A 23,960-nucleotide genomic window follows, 5' to 3' on the forward strand; every position below is an offset into this window, starting at 1 on the left:
ACCTGATTGAGCTCTCTGTATGGCAAAGCATGCTGGTAGTCACTCTGCCGCCCAGTGGACCACAGCCACGTTTCCCCACCTCATTTGCAAAGCAATCCCGCTTCCCTCCCACTCAGTGCACTCAGTGCATCTTTTTGTCATTTCCATGTCCAGGCTCCATTTGTTTTGTCCGCTGAGACGGCAAGTGAGGAGGAGTGGAGGGAAGTGAGGAACCAGGTCTCAAGGAGACTGCTCTGCAACCAAAGAGCATGTTTACATGTAGCCCCCCTCCACCCCTACATATCCACATTCACCCAAACCGCTGAGCCAACACACACTCACCTCTCCCCAGCCTGACTAATGTGCCCCGACACTCGTACATCACCCGTAAATTGGCCAAATGAATTAACCACGGCCCCTGCTTAGCTTTACGGGCTTTAAATGGATTTCATCCTTTCCAGGTCTGCCCAATAATTGCATTTATCCATCTTGTTGAAGCCAGGTTTACACACTCGCGAAGATCATGCCAATCCCCGGATACATTTTCCGCTCTGGTGGCAAGAGTGTGAGAGATATGTCATTGGATCATAACAGGTAATTCAAACAACAATTAGGTTGACGACTCCGCCGTATGTCAATGTCTGGCTTCTTGTTGGACAGGACCTTGGTTAGAGCAATCAAGTGCCTTCTATCTCTTCATCTGTCTGTATAACTCTTCTTGTTGCCCTTCCCGTGTGTCTCATTGTGATCAACTGAGCCATGTAATACTTTTTATCTATCATCCAAGGCTCCAGGTTCAAGCAGCAAACACCCACAGTAGGAAAGAAAGTGGTGGCTATCTGTCTGTCACTGTTTCATTGTTCACAAACACACATCCAAACAGAGAGCAAAAGCAGGGTGAAGGCAGAGCTGTGAACACCGGCATCCGTGGGGGTCATCGCCACACTTGTGAATGTTTGAACAGAAGTGCATTAGACACTGGGGGGCCCAAAGGACAATTCAGCTATGTAAACATGCAGCAACTTCCTTCCCTCAGCTCCTCCAGGCCTGCACTGAGACAAGCCACTGTTTAAACAGCACACACAGCATTCCTGTGCCTGGGCCACGGCCAGCTGCTGCATCCTCACTGCAGGCCTGCCTGCCGGCCTGCCTGCCTGCCTGCCTGAGCAGAGACAGATACAGGCCTTACAACAGCAAGGGTCATCCACAACAGACAAAGGGCTTTTATAGACATGCAAAACTGAACTCATCTACCAGAAATGCTCCAGAGCCCTGCACTGGCCATTTAAATGCACGCTGACCGACCTCCCACAAAAGACAGATTAGCTTCTGAAAGAACGAAAATCATCACATCGCTGATGAAGGATCCATCCTGAAATCTTAACCACTTGACGCCAACCGTAATGACGAAGCTGAAAATTTATCTTTATTGCCATTTCAAATATGCAAAGTGTGGTGGCCAATAAAGATAGAGGAGGCCGTAAAGTGGTGATAAAGAGCGCCCTGGTTCTAAAGGGCACCGTGACGTGCATCAGATGACACAAAGGCCGCTTAGTGATGTCTGTAATCAAACTTTCATTATAATTGAACAGGTTTCAGATTCATGGTTAATATGTTAATTTACCTTTGGCTTACATGCGAAGGGATAGTAAAGCAAAATAACTTATATCTCGTACAAAAATACATTCACACATTTATCACATAACTACATGACATATCACCTCAACAATTTCACTCTTACCGAAAGATATTATGTTAGTATCTCCTTACTGACAAACTTTAAAATATTTTAGTGTTAACTTTGAAAGGGGTTGCTCCACTTAAGCAGCTTCCAAACCAAATAAGAGATCTAATCTTTCACTTCAACAGTTTTGAAAAGGGACTGTCACAGGGAGAAAACACACTGGAAAAAGACTTGTGTCCCACTTTGGGTCAAGACCCATCAGTAGAGAAACCAGGATGTCAAATAATCACCCTCTGAGCATTCCCCAGCCAAAGTATGTAAACTCAAGTACGGGAACATGTGCTGCACTAATCTACATTTAATATTTAACACAGAGGTCCACTAAATCAGCTGTCATACAGACTTGGTTTTATCATAGGAAGATTACAATGATTACTTCCTCATTGTGTCAACGCCTCAGCGGTGGACGCCATCAGAGCTGCCAACGACGGTGAACTGCAGGTCATTATTTCAATGAAACAGTAATTTCAGGGTGACTAGATTGCATTGTTTTCAACAGTGCCAAGTGCTCACTCGCACCTCTGATTGTCTGTCTGTCCGTCAGTATGTCCCTTTTTGCTGGGACGTTGAAGGCCACTGATCTCACCTCGGGACAGTTGTCCAAACAAGACACTCCATTCACTCTGACCCCTGGAGGGAGGAAGGCAATTGACAATTCACTCAGTGCCTTGAGTCAATTTGTTCACTTTTGGAATTGACCCCTAACACTGCTGAGACACTGGCCTCTCACTGAGGGGGAATGAATGCGTAACACTGAGGGGGAATGAATGTGTAACACTGAGGAGGGTGTCCATACATAAGTTTTGAGTTTTAGCATATTATAAGTACAGTTTAAGATGCGAAGATCCACTTTGGAAAAAAAAAGAGAAAAACAAATGTTACTTGAAAGGTAATGAAAAATGTAATATATAAAGTCCACAGTCCGTAAAGTACTGTTTACAGACTGTATACAATTACATTGCAACTTTTCACAATCAATCCTATTGCTTGATGATGCATTTTGGAGCAAAATAAACACTTAATGCACTCCATACACCATTACCTGCACAATGGTTGGCAATTCAGTGCTCACATGCTAGGCGTAGGCCATGTGTGGATGTGACAAGCTGTTCACATGAAATGTTATCTAGTGCTGTACACAAGTTGACAGCTGTCTCTTTACAAGAGGCGTATTATTATTGTGTGTAAATAGGTTTTCTAACAGCTGGTGAAAGAGCTAACATGGGAATTTACTCTTAATCTGTTTTCCAATGGAATTGGTTCATCAACTAGAAGAAAAAAAAAAAAGAAGAATCTAACGTCGTTCCACACGGCCAGTGTAAAGGGGTTTCATTTTATTAGCCTTGTGCAATTTTTAAAGTAATCTCAGCAACATTTTTTTTTACTTCCAAATCCCACCATAATCTGCAGATTAGTAGATGAATTTATTTCTGCTTGCACTCTAAAACCTCCCTCACCTTTTGCAGGCGGTTATGAATCCACCACCTTTAAACGACAAACAAGCAGACGATCACCTCATTAGTGGACTCCGCTCTGCTTCCCAAACACACACGCACATAATCACACACTCCTTGGAGCTTATCCTGCTACAATTAAAAGTTTAATTAGTAGATTAAAAATACATTGACTGGAGTTTTATCACCTTAAACTCCTCCATTATGTGTTTAGCACACACAAAGGGCCTCCTTCCCATCTGAGCCATTTTGAACAGATTATCTGCATAAAGAAATTCCCTTGACTACAATAAGTATGAAGATACAAACTAGTTAAAAAAAACAACACTGCTGAAAAACACCATCTGCATAATATGCAGTATGTAGCTAAACAAATTTTAAACTGCACATAGAGTTTGCTATTATTTATGTAATCGTGTGGTCTGGTGTTGTGCAGAATATAGGAGTTCAAAGTACCACAAGATAGTTAACCTGAGGTAACATATCATCTTCTTTTCTATTTTATGTAGAAAATTAAATTTGCTGCCAGTATTTTTTTACCACTGTTGTCTGATTATTAATTTACAAAATAAAAAAGGGGGGGGGGGGGGGGGGGCGGCGGATACTTTCATAAAAAAATGTATCGGCATGAATGAGATTTTTCTTCTGTGGTACGTTCCAGAGCATTCTACCACATCCATAAAAGGCTGGTGTACCACAGGTGTTCACTGCACGCTGTCACGGTTAGTCATTATCTAGCCTGACATGATCATTAAGAGCTGTGATGGTAGTGTGGCACCTCCTCCCTCCATGCACACACACACACACACACACACACAAAAACAAACTCCAGTGGAGACTCAGCACTCAAGCACTCCCCATCAGTCGGGTGAGAGGGGAAGCTCCTTTCTCAACGAAAAGCATGTCAGCGCTAGTGCACTTTGACCCTTCACATACACACTGCGCAATCCAAACAGAAGGCCGGCATTGGCAGAATTCCTCCAGCGTCACAGTGGCCCTCTCACCCAGAGCTTTTAAGGCTAATTTCCTGATGACGATGAGGGTGGGAAGCGTGAAGAGAAACGTTGTTTCTGCCTCTGCTTCAGACGCAGAAACAACACATACAAGAAAACACGCCTGCTCGTCAAATGTGGCTTAAAACTGAAACTTGCCTGCTCCAATCTGTGTTCCTCCACGCTCAGTCCCTGCCGGGGCTTTTTTTTGTTGTTTTTATTTTTTTTAAACGGCAAGATAAATGTGAAGCCTAGGGGCACTATTGTTTGGACATCTAACCAGGAACTGTCGCTGCTCTCATTGCCCTGGCATTAACAGCAATTATGCGCTCTATTCAGACGCCTTTTGTGCATCCGACCCCCAGCCCCCCGCCGTCGCCCCTCCATACACACACACACACATTTCCCGCTTTCTCTGCCCCCTCCAGCCCCATGCTTTCCCTCCCACTTCGCTACTGGTGAATTCATTTGGCTACTGGAGCACTCTGGTCCCATTATGAAGGAACTTATAGAAATATGCACATTCAGGCAAGCCAAAGACGAGGGAGAGGAGAAAAAAAAAAGAAATGCACATAGCAGAAGTATTTCTGGAGCAATACCTGAGCTCAAACTATTCTTCACATAACATTCTGTGGATTTCTTCTCCTCAATCGAAAAAGCACCACAGTTAAAACATGGTTAGATGCACATCTACAGCTCCACAGGACAAAAAGGCTTCTTTCATAACAATTCTTCAACACTCCAACCTGTTTTGCTAAAATTACATTTTGAATGGTTTTTGTAATTCTGACATGTTATAAAAAAAAAACAATTCTAGGTAATCATCTCTTGAAACTAGCCAATCCTAACTATAACCTTCATATCTAAAAGATGTGATCAATAGTCATTTTGACCTTATCTTTTCAGCTGGATGCAGCGCGGTTACGCTGGCAATAAAATCTCAAATCTCCAGCAACCACTTCAAATGATCTTATCATCATTTTCAATAACTCTTTATTTGAAACAGCTCCATGTAAGTTCACTCTATTGACTGGAAAGTGAGAGGAAGCTTCCCATTCTACCAACCAACACTGTTAACACGTGTATTTGTACTTGGTGGTGCCACTTAACAGGAATGAATGGTTCAGCTATGCACTGTCCTTAAAGAACTGCAAATGCAAAAAAAAGAGCCATGTATTTTGAAAGATCTGTTGGGAAATTTGGAGTTTATTCATGTTAAAGTGTTCCAAAATGCAGACTTTTTTGAGAAATCCAATGAGAATATGGTCAAAACCCAAATTATCATCAGGCTCTGTCCATATTTCTGCACTGCTTTTGAAATTAAAAGTGTACTTGCAATTCTAGGCAAGTGCAAAATGTGCTGTATACCAAGGAAAACAGGTAAATAAAAATAAAGCAACGTCCTCTGTATGTGGGTAACTGTCTGCTACATACACACACACACACACACACACACACACACACACACACAATTTAATTTCCATGTTTCAGGGAGCCCCAAGCCCTTTGGGCCAGAAGCAGAGCTAGCCTATATTTAACAGATGACAAAAGTTGCATTCCAGATGTACAGTACTATCTTTGTGTTGAGCTCTATAGAAATGCATGGGAGAAAGAGAGAGCGAGGGAGGGTTTTGCTAGGAGAGGGGGGGTTACACTGAGGGCTGGGGGGGCACACCAGTGCACAGCTGCTAAACTAATGCCTTTTTTTCTTTGCTCAGGCACAGAAAAGCAGAGTGTGGTGGCTCACTGACAGAAACAAGGAAGGATACAGGAGGTGAAATGGATTTATCCATTCTGAGAATAATTTGTTTTTAACTAAAAAAAAAGAAAAAAGAAAAAGAACATCAGGCTGTGCTATGACTTAATGAGTAACAGGCATAATATGTTACACTGAAGTCAAAATTAGGCATCAGATTAGCTGTTATTACATTAAAAACAATGAAGTCAATGATTTAATTAAAAAAAGGTTTAGCCCCAAACCAGACTTGACTGCAGCTGAATGTTAGCTACACCCAAGCCCAGCTCACACTGCCACCAGGGAACCTCTACTCCCTTTGCACTAGTTTAAAAATCTGATTAGAAACACACTCACAAACTGACTGATTTTTTTATTTTTTTTTTGCCTCTGTGGTGTTTCAAGCAGAGTGACAGATCGACAAGCGCGTAAGCTCTCACACAGCTCTGCCTGCCAACATCATCAGCATTAGACAATTAAACCCAGCTAGCTGAGAGAGAAAAAAAAAACATATATCTCTGCTCAGTAAATATTTGCTGCACAAATCTTTTCCATTCATTCACCAGGCACCAACAAAACCTTACTGTACTCCCTCTCCCTCTCCTTCTGAGTCCCTCCCCACTACCACCCCCGCCACCCCTACATCTGCGATTCATTGACTTTACAATTTACCACATGTCGAGATGGGAGAGGTCGAGCCTCCATCTGAATCACGGCACAAATATGCGAGTGATTTATTGTTTTAAAAACCTGGGCCGATTTAGTGCAACTCCACTTTTCCTGAGCATTACTCCTATTGGCAGACCATGAACAATTACAGTTTGGACTAATTAAGCTCCGAGAATGTGCTGTGCACCGCTAATGTCTAGCAGGCCCCAATTTTAGTTTAATGGTGCCAAACTTTGCTTCCCAGCCCCCCACCCCCTTCCCCTTTCTCTAACTTAACTCCTCAAATCCAAAGCAGATTGTGCTTTTTATGACTGTTTATTGAGTCGAAGAAAAATAAGGACCTTTTCTTTACCCTCTCCTCGCATAGGATGAGAGAAACAGCAGAGAGGGAGAGAGGAAGCACAAAAAGGAGTAGTGGGAGGGAGATAGAGAGAGCGGGAGCCGCTTCCGCCATACTTTGTAAACAAAAGTGATTTGCAAGACAAAAGGAGCGCAACCTTCCAACTAAATTCAGAGTGCATTTTGCGGCTAGAGGCACAAAATGTGGCCACGCCGTGCCATGAAACCCCCCGTGGACACCAATTAGGCCCTATTAACATGTAAAGCCAATTTGATAAGGTGTGGGCCCTATCCCTTAAATCCGTATTAAACTATCTTTCCTCTTGTCACAGCCAAAAATCCATTTACAGCAGCCGAACACACATAATCCATATGATATACCATTGTTATGCTTATGCTGCTGCCACGTTTAGGAAAGATACTGTCTGTCTGTGTCAATTATAACAGATAAGGCCACAGCAATGTGTGCATATGAGCACAAAAGGCGGTGGTGTTGCATTCACTTCTGCATGTTCATTACAATAATCTGACCAGAAAATCCTTCATTATTTCTTCCTAGGAATAAAAACGATAAAAAGGAAGTAGTCAGCCCATATGAAAGAGGTTTTATTTTTCAAGAAGGTGAAACTGCAGCAACATGAACAATCCTGGCACGGCAACACAACTGAAACAAAGAGGGAAAAGGGGAGAAAAGCTATTGTTTCTACCACACAAAGCCTTTCCACCGTCTTGTAGTAGAATCACCACGGGTTCTGGGAGATTCTTTCTTCACTCTAAACACAGCGGTGGATGCTTGGTGTTGCGTTTTCATCCCCCCCCCCAATTTCTCGTTCTTTTTTAAACTCGTCGTAATTACATGTCGAAACTCAAAACCTCCGCCAAAAGTCTCCAGGCCTGGAGAATTATGGGGCCAGGGGTGGCGTCAAATATCTTAACATTCATAAGTCCGAGAGGCAGTAAATAAAGCCAGTGGATTTACGGCCCTGCAGCCCCGATGCAGGAGAGCTGGCCGCCCAGATCCCGCTCTCCCTCCCTGAGCCTCTGCGTCTCCAGACCTGTTGAGGTGTGATGTTAGCCCACAGCACCAGAGTTAACCCGCCGCCTTTTTTCACAAGACCTGTGTTAGCATCGGCAGGAAACAAAAGGTAGACAGAGAGAGGAAGGGAGATAGAGAGAGCAAAGTGGAACAGGGGGAAAGTGAAAGGAGATATAAAACTGGGGTGAACTGGGCAGGCCACTTCTCCGATTCGACCTGCACACACAGTGATCCAGGCCTTTGTGTGAGGTTTAGGGAGGAGGGAGACGGCAGGGAGAGGAGAGGAGGAGACGAGAATAGGAAGACTTTTAAAGCCCGGGCACAACGTCATGTCAAATTGCTAAATGACACTAAATTGTGAGCCTCCTTGGACTTAGGTGGTAGGAAAAACAAATTCTCACTGATTATGGCTCCCAGAGGTCAAACAAATTATGGTATCCGCCACATTCAGGAATTTTTTTTCCTCCCCTCAAGTAGTGCTAAAACAAAGATTATGGAAACAAGGTAAAATGTCCTGATAGATCAGGATTAGTGCCAGCTGAGAGAAGAAAATTAAATCTAAATTGATCAGAATTTTGCTCTAAGAAACACCTGAGAATTTTCCCACAGAAATCAAAAACCTCAATTTAAATCATTAATAACAAATACTAAAAAAAAGATTTTTAAAGGCCTAGATGTTGAAATCCACATTCTAAAAATAATATCGCACCATCGCCCAATCCAAGAAGAAGAGCAGAATAAGAAAAATGAAGGGAAAAGCAGCGAGAATCAAAGCCTTCCGTGACAAGACAGACAAAGTCTCATTCCAATAATACTAGCAGTCATATTCAGTGACTCACACGTCATGTTAGGGAGCAAGACAGCTAATCAATGTCCAGGTGAATTATTTATGCCAGCTTTAAGTCTAATACATTTATATTACAGCGACCGCTGACTTCAAAGCTCTAATGGCTGGACACACAGGGCGCTGCAGACAGTGGGGGCCGAGGCAATACAGTAGGAAGATCACCGCAAGCCAAAAACCATGTTCATCTACATTCACTTTTAAGGCAGATCTGTGAATTAAGCTGTAATAAATCTTGCCTCTTAATTTGCGAATAAAGCACCTCCTCAATAAACAGCATTTTAGATTTTAGAATGACTTGTATACAAGAAAGTAGCGCAGAGAGGAAACTAAACAACAGGTAACAAATCAAGGAACATGTATTTAAAAAATAAAAAAAGACAATTCCTTTTCTGAATTATGTCTAAAAATAGTATTCATGGGGTGGAATTAGAAGAGCAAAGGACACTGTATCGCCGCAGCATCCTCCAGCCATGCTGCAAAATTTACTGTTTTTCTAACTGCTGCATAAGCATAATGAAACGAGCGCTCCACGGACTAGTACAGGACACAGCACTGTGATAGTCACAAAGAAAACTACAAACCTCTGCCTCTGAAACAAGGAAGTGCCTCAGTTCAAATCAAGTGTGTTGTTGTGAATGCATGTTTCTGTCAGTACTGATGAGAATAATGAGTGACTAATTCCACATACCAGCCGGTAGCGTTAACAAGGCAGCCTGACTAAGAGGGAAACAATGGCAAAATTCTCATATGTGCATATGCCGGGAATGATACCATCTTTAAAACTATGAAAACACACACACACACAAACAGGTAGAGAGAACTGCGTAAGCCTGGGTGATCATGTTGAACTCAAAGGCAGAAATTGTGTCAAACACAAAAGAAGGCATTATGTGTCAGATGTGCATTTATTTCCAAGGTGTGCACAGCGCACACAAAAAAAATTGAGGTAACAAATATCAGTTTCGTTAGCCAGAGCTAAGGTGGTGGAGGTGGGGGTGTGGAGGGGTCATATTTCCTAATGCCTGGTCTTTGCCTTAACCTTGTAAAATGAGATGACAGGTCCTAAAGTGAAGACTTGTAATTGCAACCGTTTAAAATAGGGGGGCAAAAAAACACCCATGGTTAAGAAAATTATGCCGCTTAAGGATTGCCATTGCCCAGTGGGACTAGCGAGGTGCTGAGCAAATGAGTAAGTGTGCATAATTATAGCACAGCTGATTGTGTCTAAATAACATGAATTTATTTATAAATATGAGTTTACATGGCACGTGCTTTTTTTTAAAGGCAGTGGATTCCTCATTAGAAACAAAGGTGGCGCACATGCAGAACATAGCTTTCCATTCAATAAATTACAATTTTAAAAATATATATATATACACACATCAACAAGAAAAACATTACTGTTAAATGTTTTTTGGGGGGAGGGGAGAAGCTGTCAAAATTTAATGCATGCACCTTCAGCATGATGCATTTACAGGTTTTGACACATGCAAATCACTTTGAAAAGGCTAATTTGCATATCGATTTTATTTGTGTGGTTTTTACATTGCTTTACACTGCGTGCAGCGTGTCAGAAAGTCAGTGTAAAGGTCTGAATGCTCGTGCAGCTGCAGCTTGTGTTAGAAAAAGGGCATGTTTGATGAGGCTGTGCAAACACAAGCCAAGTGCATTATTTAGTGGGTTTGAAAACGTGCATTTGTGGCGTGAAATACAGCACACCCCTGCATAACAACAATGTAATAAGAATAATTACATTTAATATTTTTTTCTCATGCATTTAAAAGTTGTAACAGTAAAAATCCAGGGAGCATAAAAGTAAAAATTGAATGTGCACACGACCTGCCATTTACCCACTTTTCATTGCATTGAGTCCTGGCGCTTAGCACTGTTAGCATGCTAGCTGCTGTCCATGACAAGCACACAGGCGGGGGAGCTGCAGGCGGACATGCATGCCATTGTACTGTACACTTCATGAAGAGTTGGAAAACTTGGCTCTACATTTTTATCGGCTGCACTTCTGGGTGACAACACTCTCCGTGTCCGGCTGCCTTCCATGTCTAACTCGGGGGAGTCCGTGTGTGTGTGTGAGGAGTGTGTGTGAGGAGTGTGTGTACACATACAGTTGTAAATAAATGAACTTACTGTGCGTGCTGTTGGAGAAAGTGATCCATTGGGAAGGTAGGGGCTTGTGAGATCGGGGATCATTATAAATGGATAGCCCGGGTACGGTGGGCTCTTGAACAGCCCTCCATCTTGCCTTTTCGCAGCTAACATGGCGGGGGGGGGGGAGAAGAAAACTTTTTTTATAAAGTGGCCTTGAAAACTTTCCCCCACAAAAAAAAAATGCATTTGAGGAATAAAGCGGAGTAGATCCGTCAGGCACATGTAATGTCATGGTGCAGAAAAACAGGAGTGGAACAATAAAGTGGAAGAAACTCACCCTCCTCTAAACTTTCTCTTGTTTTGTCTCTGAAAGTTTCAGATCTAGGCGGAGGCCGTCTTTCCGCCTTGAAATGCAATGAAACACAGGGATTGCGTTAAAGTTAACACAACGGGCGATGAAACTTTCTTTTCAAGTCTATCAGCGGTAACATGTCAGATATGTTAGGCCCCTAAACTTAACAGAGCCGGGGACGATCGATCCCCGTTTTTAATCTGCAACTTACCTCTGAATCCGACGAGCTGTTTTGATTCGTTTCCGACTCGTTTACAAGAGAAGATTTGACATCGGCTAAATCCCTTTCTGCCGAGGAGTTCTCCGAAATTTTCTCTTCCTGCTCCCCTTCGTCTTTGAAGGAAATCATTTCATCGTTTGCACCCAGATCGTCCCCTCCACCGCCGTTGAGCTGCGGCATTTTTTCCCGTGCAAAATTATTTTTTTTTCGGGGGGGGGCAAAACACGAAGTTTTAAACCCTTGATCTCGGTGATCTAGAAAGTCCGGGTTTAAGTTTGGGGTCTGTATTGGCGTTTTCCAAAGCTCTGGCGGTTGGTACAAAACTAAAAAAGAAGGGAATCTTGGCAGAAAAAGGAAGCCGGAGAAGGAGCCGAGCCGCTCGGATTGAGTGAGTTGAAGTTGGTCGGAGTGGTTTTCAGTTCAAAGGCGGCGCTGATTGACAGATAGAGAGGGATGGAAATAGAGAGAGTCTGGATTCAGGATTATTGACAGGGAGAAACACACAAGAAACTAATGAGATTCAAACAGGGAGGGACTTGAAGTGACGTTTTCATAAATAGGAGGAAAAAAAGAGAGAGAGAGAGAGAGAGAGAGAGGCGGCTGGAGGAAGCCGGCGGACGACTGCAGTGAAAAGCATGTGAGGAGGAAAAAGGCAGTTTGGGAGCAGGATGGTAAAATAGGAGGAAGATAGGAGTTGCTAGCAAATGTGGATTAAACGCACATATGGGCGGTCTCCCGGTGGAGAGGGGGGGAAATGAAAAGAAGGTACTTCCTCGGGCTGTTTGCAACCAGTTTGACTCCACTATTCCCGACCAGTCTGTCACACTGGGGCCAAATTAAGTTAACATTAAGGCTTAAATTAAAGTTTCCTTCACATTCAGGCTCTATAACCTACTTTTCCCCCCTTTACTAAATACTAGAGGCCCATCAAAGCAGAATAAAAGCTTTATTACTCCAAGCTTGTTTTCCAATTTCGTCTGCTTTGTCAGTTCCTTTAGATCTATTTTTCATTATATTAGATAATGTTTCCTCAGATCTATTTTTTGGGATGGAGTAGGGCGTTGTTGCATCCTGCTTTCTTGACAGGTGTGATGTCCTCTGGGACTAACCTGAATTCCTCACTGGCAGCGCAGACTGGGCTGTTTTTTTATTTTTCTCTTCTCCCTCAGCAGCCAGACTGGACACAAATAACTGATGCAGATTTGCATGCCCCAGTTCGGTGTCTTATTTCTTATCGAAATGAAGCCTAAAAAAAGACACGTGTAAGAGCATGTGTATTGTAGGTAAATAAAAAAAATAGAATTTGACCACATGAAATTGTAAGATATCCCTTACAGTACATGTCTACAAAACCACATTTTGTTTTTGTTAGCTTTTGTTCATTCTACATGCACAGCAGTTATTCTTTGAAATCAATAAGACATTTTTGATTTAGACTGTGTTCCTATTAATTCACAATTAATATATTTATTTAATGGAACAACAAATATCTAAAATGTAAAATGCTGAATGATTTCCTCTGAGAAAAAAATTGTTAATTTACGGATCAACACAAAATAACAAAACAAATGCAAAAAAAAAAAAGCACCTGAAATTTATATAAAAGCAATGGGGGTGGGGGCAGGTTTCTCCAGCTGAACAAGAGATTGTGCATTTGTGTGTGTGTGTGTGTGTGTGTGTGTGTGTGTGTGTGTGTGTGTGTGTGTATGTCAGTGATGAGCACAGCAGGTGATTCAGTAACCTTATCTCATCAGCTCAGGAAATGCAGTTTCTATCATAGCTGGTATTTGATGGAGCAATCACAAAATCAACAATGAATTTCTGATGTATAGCTGCAAGTAAATAGAGCTGATACATATGTCCAGGTGACACTTACACTCTCTTGCAACATGGCTGGCTCCTTTCAAGCAAAAAAAAAATGCTATAAGATCAAAAGAAGACATAGAATTGCTGATTAAAAAAATATTGTTTCATGTCATCATGCTGATAGCGGCATAAAAACAAACATTATGACAGTAATTCCTCCGTATCTGCTCTCAGCAGTGTTGTCAAACAGCAGTGATTAGAAATTATGTGCACAGTGTAGCACCAAAGTGTTGTGAATCTGCCTACCAATGCACCTAGACCAGGCAACACCATGAAAGCAGACTATTCCGCTCAGTGATCACTGATGTGCTTTATCTGGATGAGGTGAAAGCAGTGTTTGTGTGAGCTGGCTGCAGCCCAGCCAGCAGTGTTAGGGAGCAGGGAGGAAGGGAATGGGATCGCCGTCTCTGGTTCTCATCCAGTGTGTCTGTGTTTAGGCAGCCGGTGGAAGAAGAGGCACCCCACCGCTCAGGGCCCTCCAAACCTGAGCCCACACAGGCCAGACCAAAGCAGAGGAGCTCCAAGCTGGCCTGTCCCCGGATTGCCTCAGCGGGTACCTGAGAGTTTACTGGGGGCTGGCAGCGTGTTATCATGCCTGCCGTAGGGACACCTGCCTCTGATGCCGCCCGGGTGATTCTAATCTACAGGACCCTTTAATAAGATGATGATAGGCTGCATTGCCGCCGCCGCTCTGAATGATGGAGCAGGAGCACACACAGCTTTCTGTTGGTGTTATTTATATTGCTATGGGTGGTGTGTGCTCACCTCTGCACTATATGCAGATGTGGTTTTGGTACAACTGGGGATTGTCTCATCCATGCACTTCCATGTCTCTCGAGTGTGGAGGAAGGCAGAGGCATTACCAGTTTCTGATCACAAGACGTCAGCTCGCACTTGTCTTCTTCAGCCCTGATGATAAAGCCATGACCTCAGCTAGTTTGAACTGTTCACCATTAAATTTGAGGCAGCAACAATGAAACTGTGGCAGATTTAATTTTACATAGCCTATACAAATTTAAGCTATTAATTGAAATAATATGTGATACTTTCATAATTTACAACTCATTGTGTTGCCTTAGCTCTGTTGTAATTCTTACACTGTATGTTTTTCTGGAAGTTTAAAAAAGATTTAAAGTGCTAAACATTTTTTGCCTCTTACATCCATATGTTTGATTTCTTTTTGACTGTACCTTTTTCATGCAACTTCTAAATAAGGTATAAACAAAACATCATAATGATGATAAATGAACCCCAAAATGTGTTTGTAAATTAATACAAGATGTACCAATAAATTTTGCTTGTATAAGAAATGTAAGCCATAAAGCTTTTTATATAATTTTACATTTTATCTTTAGTATCTTTGGGGGTTACAAATGATACTAGGGACATTTTTTCTTTCATTGTTAAATATGTAGACAATACATAGTCAGTAAGAACTGTTTGAATAAGCAGAGTGAATACAGCTTTCTCTTTTAAATCCTCTTAATCCCACCACACATATGTTTATGCTTGTAGAACCTGTGGTTTCAAAGTGAAAAAATACAACAATAAAAGAAATTGTAGGGACATTTAAATTAACATACTATATATATATATAGATATAGATATAGATATATAGTATGTACTACCTACACAGCCTACATGGGAAAGCTTATTTTTAATGTTTTACAAGTCAATGTTTAAATATTAATTTGTCATACAATTATGTTATTTCAAAGTTCAACCTTCACTTAATGTTTTGTAATACTGATTTAACAGCTTGTACACTGTTTTCACACCTACAGTAGAAATGTCTGGTAAAATAAATTCTACATAAGCACTCAAAGAAACAGATCCTCACACAGAGCACCAGACTACTTTGAGAAATCACATACTTTTCTGTGAACACCCCCATTGTTTCATCTCAAGCAGGGAAGGTAGCAGCAGTACACAGTGCACATCCTCTATGTTTGCAAACAGTTAATTACCCATCATGCATCCATGTTGCCAACCATACCGGCTAAAAGGTCTCTCATTGCTGATTAACATATTACCGCTGGACATTTTCTCCTTTTTCTCTCACAAAAACATGCTTGTTTTATGGCAACTGTGTTTTGATTTATTCCAGTAATGAAGTTTGTTCACTTGATAATAAGGGAAACTTAAAGTTTAACTTTGGTTGCATTTAGTCAAGTGCAAATTTCCTCTATTGTTGGGAGAGATGCTGTTAAGTATTTTGGCATTTATTGTCAGCACAGCTCATATAAATTCTATCACCGGGATAATACAGTGGTTAGCCATAATTACATGTATACTAATGGTCCTCATCATTTTTTGGAATGGACAGGATGGAGAAATAGATGTCTGGTTTACCTGATTATTAAAAGACTGTTTCATGCCATATATTATTCATTAGAGTAAAAGCAAATCAGACAACACATGTCTAGATTGTGCTTGCATTTGTGTGTAAATGGTTAATTGTGTTTTCTTGAATAGTGTACTTATTACTGTGCTTGTTAAATTCAGCACATCACTGTTCTCTATGCAGAACATTTCTGTGCTTATTTTAATTACTCAGAGAAAATATTTGCTAAGTCTCTGCAGGCTTGGGATTTGTGTTCTATACATCAAAACACGGCAAATGATGAGGAAAGAGCTGCTTTCTTGAAAAATTAGTCATTATATATGTACTGTGTATATACTGTAGATATGTATATATTTTTCCTTTATTGTACTTGTAGAAAAGGAGCTTCTTTGCTCCCTTGGCCCTCAGCGTTCTAATCATTTGACACAATAGGACAACAAATACAAACATAAGCTTTGTGTGGAGAAATTGCATTCTTAAGTCCTTGAATTTAAAAAGTATGTTAGCGTGTTATGTTGACCAAAGCTTAAAGGTGGGGTATACAATTCTAAGTCTTTTTGTCAGATTCAGGTAATATCTCCTCACAGTCCACCAGCTGCCCGTTACGGTGTTTGTACACAGCTGTGGCTCTGTAAATGGGAAACAAACAAAGGGTCTCAGACTGAGCCACACAACACTATTCCAGCCATTCCAGCCATGATCTGTGTGTCAGGTAACGTTTAATGACTTGCCCACGGACATTCAACTTACTTGTTGCTGTTGTTGTGATAGCTATAGTAGCAGGAGAGTTGTAAGCATTGCTGTCCTGAGCTGGTGTGCTGGCTCTGGGACCATCCTGTCCTCTGGCATAGTAACTTTTGCAGCACCAACTATAACGACAGTTTGCTAACCCACAACCTCTGAGAGACTAGTTTTGCAAGAGCACATTAGTATTTAAAAGCAGCCCATTGAAAACATGGCAAACACATTTTTTTCTCACAAGTGTATTTATTTATGTCTGCTTTCAATCCACAACACAAATCACAATGAGAACAGCGGAAGAAGGGAATGATAGTGTAATGAAGAGTGAGTCACGTTGGCCTGTCATCTCAAATCAATATTATCCCCAGAGTTACAACTAATATAACAAACAGCACAACAAGCATTTCATTAGCTTAAAGGTTTATGAATCAATAATCAAAGTAGATCATATCTCAGGATGCAGAGCAGCAAAATCCCAGGAGTGTGATCGAGAGTTTTCTTGTGAACAGCCCGGTAACTCATGATTAACATAGGCACACTGCTTTTCATATCACTGTGGGTATTGGACTCAAGTAGGAGCAGAGTGTCTCCAAATCTCATCCACATAGCATCGTGGGAACCATATTAGGCCGGCTCCGTGAGCTGTCTCCCGTCGCCTCCAAAACAAACAGCCAAGCGTTTTTCAGAAATGGACGCGATAGTCATTAATCAAGGTCCAGGGCAGGTCCTGAACTCTCTAAACATGGAATCCACCTGGCAGACAAGGTAACCTACAGTATGTACTCGACTGCTGCCGATCTGGCTGCCGGCACAAACACAGTTCACCTGTCCGTCATGGCAGCATCTCACGGGGAGAGACGAGCCAAGCCGCTGCTGGCTGGTAAATGTTACTTAAAGGTCAGTGATATACACGTCAGTGGGTTAATGGTTTGATTCATATTTTCACAATAGCCCTACAGTTAATGCATCAGCTATCAGGTAGCCAAAGGGATTTTTATACGGTGATTTATGTCTTGATTGGGAGAGAAGATGGTGTGTCACTGGACCTTCTGTGGACTCACTTAAACCAGAAAAAGAATCATAGATGGATCGACTCCACGGGTGTTCTTCTTAAGAATAAAAGATGGATATAAGCTCATATCTTTACAAGTTTCCAGTCATGTTCACAATATCCTGATTCCTTTTTAGCTGTTTAGTTTGTTAGCTGGTGAGCCATTAAAGCAAAAGACACACACTAAATTTAATCTCTGGCCTTTGTGTTTTTGAACGTTGGCTACCAAAGGTCAAAAACAGGTGCACGGGACAAATGCAGAGAAAGTAGCTTCTTGTTGCCCCTTGCTTTGTGTTTGAGGAGCAAAGAGAAAGTTTCCCTTTCTCTGATGGTTTTGTATGCAGGACCCACCACATCTCTGGGCCTGTTAATGGGGTACAAACCCTTTCTGGTTGTTGGTTAAGAGACTGGGAGCACCTCATAGAAGGTACTTCCTCAAACAGGAAGCAGGGAGCCTTTATTGTGGTAGAAGAAAAAGAAGGAACAGTGTCTTCTTCATGTTCCTGACAATGGTGCCTTAATTAAAACTCATATTGAGGGCAAGTTGACCTTTTGGGGCTTAAATGAAGGGTCATTATGTGGACGATGGAGGCAGGTTGTCTTTGTGCGATTGTGTGTGAGTTTTGTGCGCATTTGTGGGCTATTTTGCGTCTAAATTGGCATCTGCATTCTTTTTGAGCGTTACTAAGGACTTTGTTATGTTCATTGCCACTTTGTACAATGAATGAAATCATATCATATTGACATAAACAATAAATATATTGTGCTGCCCTTACTCAGAAAAGTGCTCCTTGAATTCCAGTGCACTGGGTGACTGATATTCAAGGCACTTTAGTTTAGTGAAGGACAAGTTTTGGTTGCATCTTTAGAGAAATTTAATATGAAACCACAGAGAGGAATTTAAGAAATTATATCAAACATAAAGTAAAGTTGTTGTTTTTTTATTTGAACGCTGCCGCTCATTTGTTGAGTTATAAAGAAGTGGCTGTTTTTCTTTCAATGCTATAAATGAATGGAAAAGGTCTAGTACAGAGAAACAATTGCATCTTTAAAGCTCTACAGGCACACTTATTAACGAGCGACACAATGGAGACATGACCTTGGATCCAGTGAGTTACCTCTCAGCACAAATCAGAGCAACGTGGCGTTCATTTGGCTAATGTTTTCATTAACAGAATGGAAGGTGAGCTCATTAACGAGACATCAGTCCACGTTCTTTGTACAGTACAAGTGAAAAGAAAGGTAAACATCATCCAAGGTGAAGTTTTGAGCAGGTTATAGTTGACGCTTATATCTCTGTGGTCACACATTTCAGTAACTATCTGCTAAAAAAGAACAATCTATTCATCAGACTGTGAACTGGGGTCACATGTATATAAGCACAATTTTTTATTTATCAAAAAGGTTGCAGTTGTCTTTACTTTGTAAAGTGATGTGATAAAATTCAGCTTTTATTAAATAGTTGGTGTGAAGTGTATATTAACAACCGGTACCAGACATTATTATTTTAACAAGTCTGTATACACTCATACTGGGCTACTTTGTGCCATCAACACCTGTGAAAATGCATAACATTGGTACATATTTGACATTTGTATAGCTATTTGTAAGCTATATACCAGCTAAGGTTATTCTGTATTCAATCATATCATTTATTTATCCATCAACAAATGCAATATTTATCATTTTATACCCCATCCCTCTATAAACACACTATATATATATATATATACTTTATATTTTGTATGCTCTGGCACAGTAATAGGAGCACATATATAACAAACTAACTAATAAACGTATACATTTTATACATAAACCCATGGTGGCATTAGGACATGACCCAAGTATCTGAGTTTTCAGATTCTTTGTGTAAAATACTCCATTGCAAGTAAAAGTACATCAGTTTTAGCAGCAGAATGTTCTTTAGTATCAAAAAAACAAACACTCATCATGCAAAAAAGTCCCTGTGTTACAATGTTTTACTATGTTGAAATATTTGATTATTACAATTACTGATGCATTAAAGCAACCTTTTAATGTTGGAGCTTGTTTTAACTATTTTATATGCTGTTGATTAGTCTAATATATATAACGATGAATCATCATATGTTTTGTTTGTAAAATCTTAATCTGCAAAGTAACCAGAAACTATAGCTGTCAAAATAATGTAGTGAAGTAAAAAGATATAGGCTACCTCAAATTTGTACTTGTATTTGTACAACACTTAATTAATGGGAATTAATTTACCCAGTTGCTTTCCACCACTGTCCACACCTTCTCTAACTGAAGTTCTCTACATGGAGTTGTGATAGTGGAGGTTAAAATAAGGAAGTTCAAAGAAGAAGAAAGGTCCAGTGTGTAATATTTCTAAAGACAGAAATGCAATATAAGATCCATAACTATGTTTTCAGTGGTGTATACAGACCTTACATAATGAACATTTATGTTTTTATTACCTGAAAATGAGACATTTCTATCTACATAACCATGGGTCCCCCTTACATGGATGTCGTCGCCATATTGCACCGCCATGTTGCATCGCCATGTTTCTACAATAGCCAAAAACGGACAAACTGCTCTACAGAGCATGTTTAAGATAAGATAAGATAAGATAAGAAAACTTTATTGTCTGTCACAAGTGACAGAAATTTGTCTTTGACAAGACAGGCTCAAAAGACATAAAAACACATATAAAACATAGATACACTGAAGACAATTTAGCCACATTAGTTGTACAGATATGTTCTATATGTGGTTGTTCAGTATAGTAATGGCCGTGGGAATGAAGGATTTTTTATATATGTTTTTCCTTGCAAGTGGGACTCTGTAGCGTCGACCTGATGGCCTTAACTGGAAGGATTGGTTAAGTGGGTGGGTGGGATCCTCAATACTGACCGGGTATGGAGTTCTGTTAAAGGAGTTTGAGGGGAGCCTATTATCTTACTAGCTTGATTTATTATTCGTGCAAGTTTGATGTTATGCTTAACAGTAAGGGCATTATACCAGGCTGTGATATTAAAAGTGAGTATGGATTCGATGAGTGACCGGTAGACCCTAGTTATAATGTCCTTGCTCACACAAAAATCTCTAAGTTTCCTCAGCAGGTGTAAACGCTGCTGGGCTTTCTTGTACACAGTTTCTGCGTGCTGTGAAAAAGACAGAGATGTGTCCATCTCTGTCCCAAGATATTTAAAAACACTGACTTGTTCAACTGGCTGACCATTGATGCTGAGGGGTTGAAACACTTGCTGTGTATTCTTAGTTACCCTGCTCTGACAGCACAGCTCCTTGGTTTTATCAATGTTAAGGTCCAGGGAAATTTCTTTGAATGTTGTGACCAGATTATTAAATGTTTGGTGGCAATCAGACATTGGTTTAGTATCAGACAATTGGGCTACCAAGGCCATATCATCAGCATTCTTGAAAAGAAACATTCCATCCCTGTTACAAGATATATTGTTTGTGTAAACAGAAAAAAGAGCAGGAGATAAAACACATCCTTAGGGGAGCCCAGTGTTTAAAAGATGTTTCCTAGAATTAAAACCATTCACACGCACTGGTTGTGGTCTAACCTGTAAAAAATTCTTAATCCATAAAATCAGTATTGGGTGAACCTGAATCTCGACTAGATGTTGCAGAAGTGTATATATGTGTACAGTGTTAAAAGCAGATGAAAAGTCCATAAATAAAAACCTTGTGTGAGTGTGTAATGAGTCCAGCTGTCTGGTCACAGTATCCAAGAGAGTTAGAGTTGCATCCTCCACTCCACGTTTGGCTTTATAAGCAAACTGGAGTGGGTCCAGTCTTCCTGTCACAGAACTAGAGTGGTAGTTATCTACCACTCTTTCCCTACATTTGCAGAGTAGCGATGTCAGGGCAACTGTAACGTTTTCTTTTTCTTGTAGAATTCTGGCAGTGTAGACACTCATCACTACATTGAATACGTACGTTCGAAGAAGAAGAAGTAATTATATACAGCAGGGGTCGGTAAATAAGTTTTGCAACGGAGCAATTTTTTATCCATTAAATGGTGGTCAGAACATAAGACATAATGTTTAAACTGAATGTTATGGTGTTTGGTTAGCTCAGTCGGTACAGTGCAAGATTCTCAACTAAATTGATTATGAAGCGACTGTATTACATGCTCTCAATAAAGCATGGGCTGCAGTGTGGGACTTCCGACGTTTGATCCGCATCCATCAACCTACGGACACTTTTTACTTTCCCCAGTATCTCCAGGCAGAGGAGATTCCTGCGTTTGTTTTCCTGACAGCTATTTCAGAGGTGTATCAAGCAGGTTACAGACTAAACTGTTGGTTGCAATTTGCAACCTCACCATTAGATGCCACTAAATCTTACGCACTTAACCTTTAAATGCATAGCGGAACTTAGGTCAAAGTTGAAAATCAATTGTAGGCAACATAAATCCACATAGAACAACACATTCTACATTGCTGTGAAAAGTTTGTTGTTAACTAACCTTCACCCTGCAACAACAGCATTTGTCAAAACATTCAGGTTTCAAAGAATCCCCTCTGTTGTCATGTTAATGGTCATGGCCTTAGACAGTCACAATTCAGGTTAAACAGTAATAAAGCAGAGGGCCAAAAACAACAAGGACTACAAAATACACCAAATTATATTTAGTGGTGTAATTTCTGCTTTTTCTTGTCTATATGACACACACTGTAAGCTCACAGCTGCTCTTCAAGGTTTGTCTGCCTTTTGTTCTAATGTTTGACTCTGATGGAGGGATGTGAGTGTATAAAGTTTTAGGGCATAGTTGGTTCACATATTGATTACCTCTCAGGTATTCCTTTTTCCTGAAAATTGATCCCCAAAATCGTTCATAATCATTCAGATAGTTCTGTGTTAGGTAGATCAGATACAACATTACAGCTTGAGCACATACTGCACACACACAAACACACACACACATCATTAAGGCCCCAAAGCTTCATGTTCCAGCCTAAACTGGAGTTTTTTGGCTGCAGCCCTCGTGGTCTTCTTCAAGGATCCTAATTGAGAAATTAATGCAGAAAAATCAATTGGCCTCAAGTTTTGTGTCCAATAGACTCCTGAAGGCTTCAAGTGAGTAGCAATCAATGCTTTCCACATGGGTGGCTACAAAGCCCCCTCACTCTTTTGTTTATGAGTTCATAGCTGGAGGATTTTGATATATGAATTTCAATGAAATAAACACTCTTGAATTTTCCACCTTTTGCAATCCCCTGTGATGTACAATGTATATTCCGGGGCATGAAATGATGTCTTTGGTTGCCACTTAAGTATCACTTAACGCAAAGAAGATTTCTAAGAATTGAGAGATATTCTCTAAAACTGGGCCCTTACCGGCAACACTTTTGAGCCTGCCTTATTTACACTTCAAAATGAGGATCTTTTAACATTCTGTGATCATCCGCGGCATTGTTGGTGGATGAATCGGTGTGTTTTGCACAACCCTCTTGCCTAGAGGACATCAGCTTATTTAGGGCCATTTTAAAGCACTGCACATCATCATCAGGTCAATGAAAAAGCAACCTTGAATTCCCTTTGACACTTCTTTCTTTTTCTGAGCACTCAAACAGTGCGAGTGTGCGTCACCTTTTTACAACTCAAGGCAAAAGGCAAAACGGAGAAAAACGGCCATAAGAGAAAGACATGAGGCTAAAATCTTTAAGTATTTTACAGCCTTTCACAACAGAATTTTTCCTGTTCTTTCTGCCTTTTACAGTCCAAAATCTCAACAAGAAGAAAATGGACATTTGCTTGTGGTTGTTGCACTGGGAAAAACGAGTGCCATGTTCCTCTTTGTGCTCGTTAACCACCTTCCAAATTCATCATAAGCCCAGAGATCAGATCACAGTAATATTTGATCAATATTAATAAGGATAGGCAAACTCCTCCAGTAATTACCACAGTCTCTGGGCTTTGATTTCGACCATTACTAACGCCTCTGCATCTTTAGATTAAAAAAAGCGACCCCCTTTTATTTCATAACATTAAATCCCGACATGCATCTTCTAAAAGCTCTAATAAGACAAAGATAAGATTTGCATCCCCATACAAGTGTCTTTTTCAATTGATTATGAAGCCGCCATTGATGTGCGAGAAATTGATGTTTTCCTCTGTTCTTAAGGGCGGCTAATAGAAGGGGCGGGCTTCGAGGAGGAGACTTTGCTACTTTGATCTTCAATCAGTAAAAAATCCCACTTCTTCTTTGTCAGACTATATTTGGTAAATAACAGTGACAATCTGCAGGGCCTAGAAATGGAGAGAAGGAGAGAGAGAGGAAGAGAGATGTGTTGAAGTGATAAAGAGGGGTTGGTGAGTGGGAAAAGGGGGGAAGACGGTGGGAGAAAAGGGCATAAAGAGGGAAGTCGCTTGTTAAATTTGGGGTGTTAAAAAGTGAGGGAAGGAGTTAAAATTGCTCTTCCAAAAAATACCAAAATACTGTGTGATACAGTCTGGAGAGCCAAAATAGCTGT

The 23,960-nt window shown here is 40.7% G+C and overlaps 1 protein-coding gene across 16 annotated transcripts in view; it reads right to left on the bottom strand.

The window, feature by feature from the left end:
- Positions 1-12,077, bottom strand: part of tcf7l2 (transcription factor 7 like 2) — a gene marked incomplete in the record, with an annotated part of 61,641 nt that extends 49,564 nt beyond the window's left edge. For 3 of the 16 annotated variants that reach the window (XM_038735384.1, XM_038735382.1, XM_038735388.1), the window contains 3 exon segments: positions 10,938-11,062; positions 11,236-11,302; positions 11,462-12,070. In XM_038735384.1, coding sequence (XP_038591312.1) covers positions 10,938-11,062; positions 11,236-11,302; positions 11,462-11,650 — 381 coding nt within the window. 16 annotated transcript variants of the gene reach the window in all.
- Between the last annotated feature and the right edge of the window lie 11,883 nt (positions 12,078-23,960).

The sequence above is a fragment of the Micropterus salmoides genome, unplaced genomic scaffold (assembly GCF_014851395.1).
Source record: "Micropterus salmoides isolate LMB-PRFRI ecotype aquatic unplaced genomic scaffold, ASM1485139v1 Ms_hic_scaffold_21, whole genome shotgun sequence".
Lineage (NCBI taxonomy): Eukaryota > Metazoa > Chordata > Actinopteri > Centrarchiformes > Centrarchidae > Micropterus > Micropterus salmoides.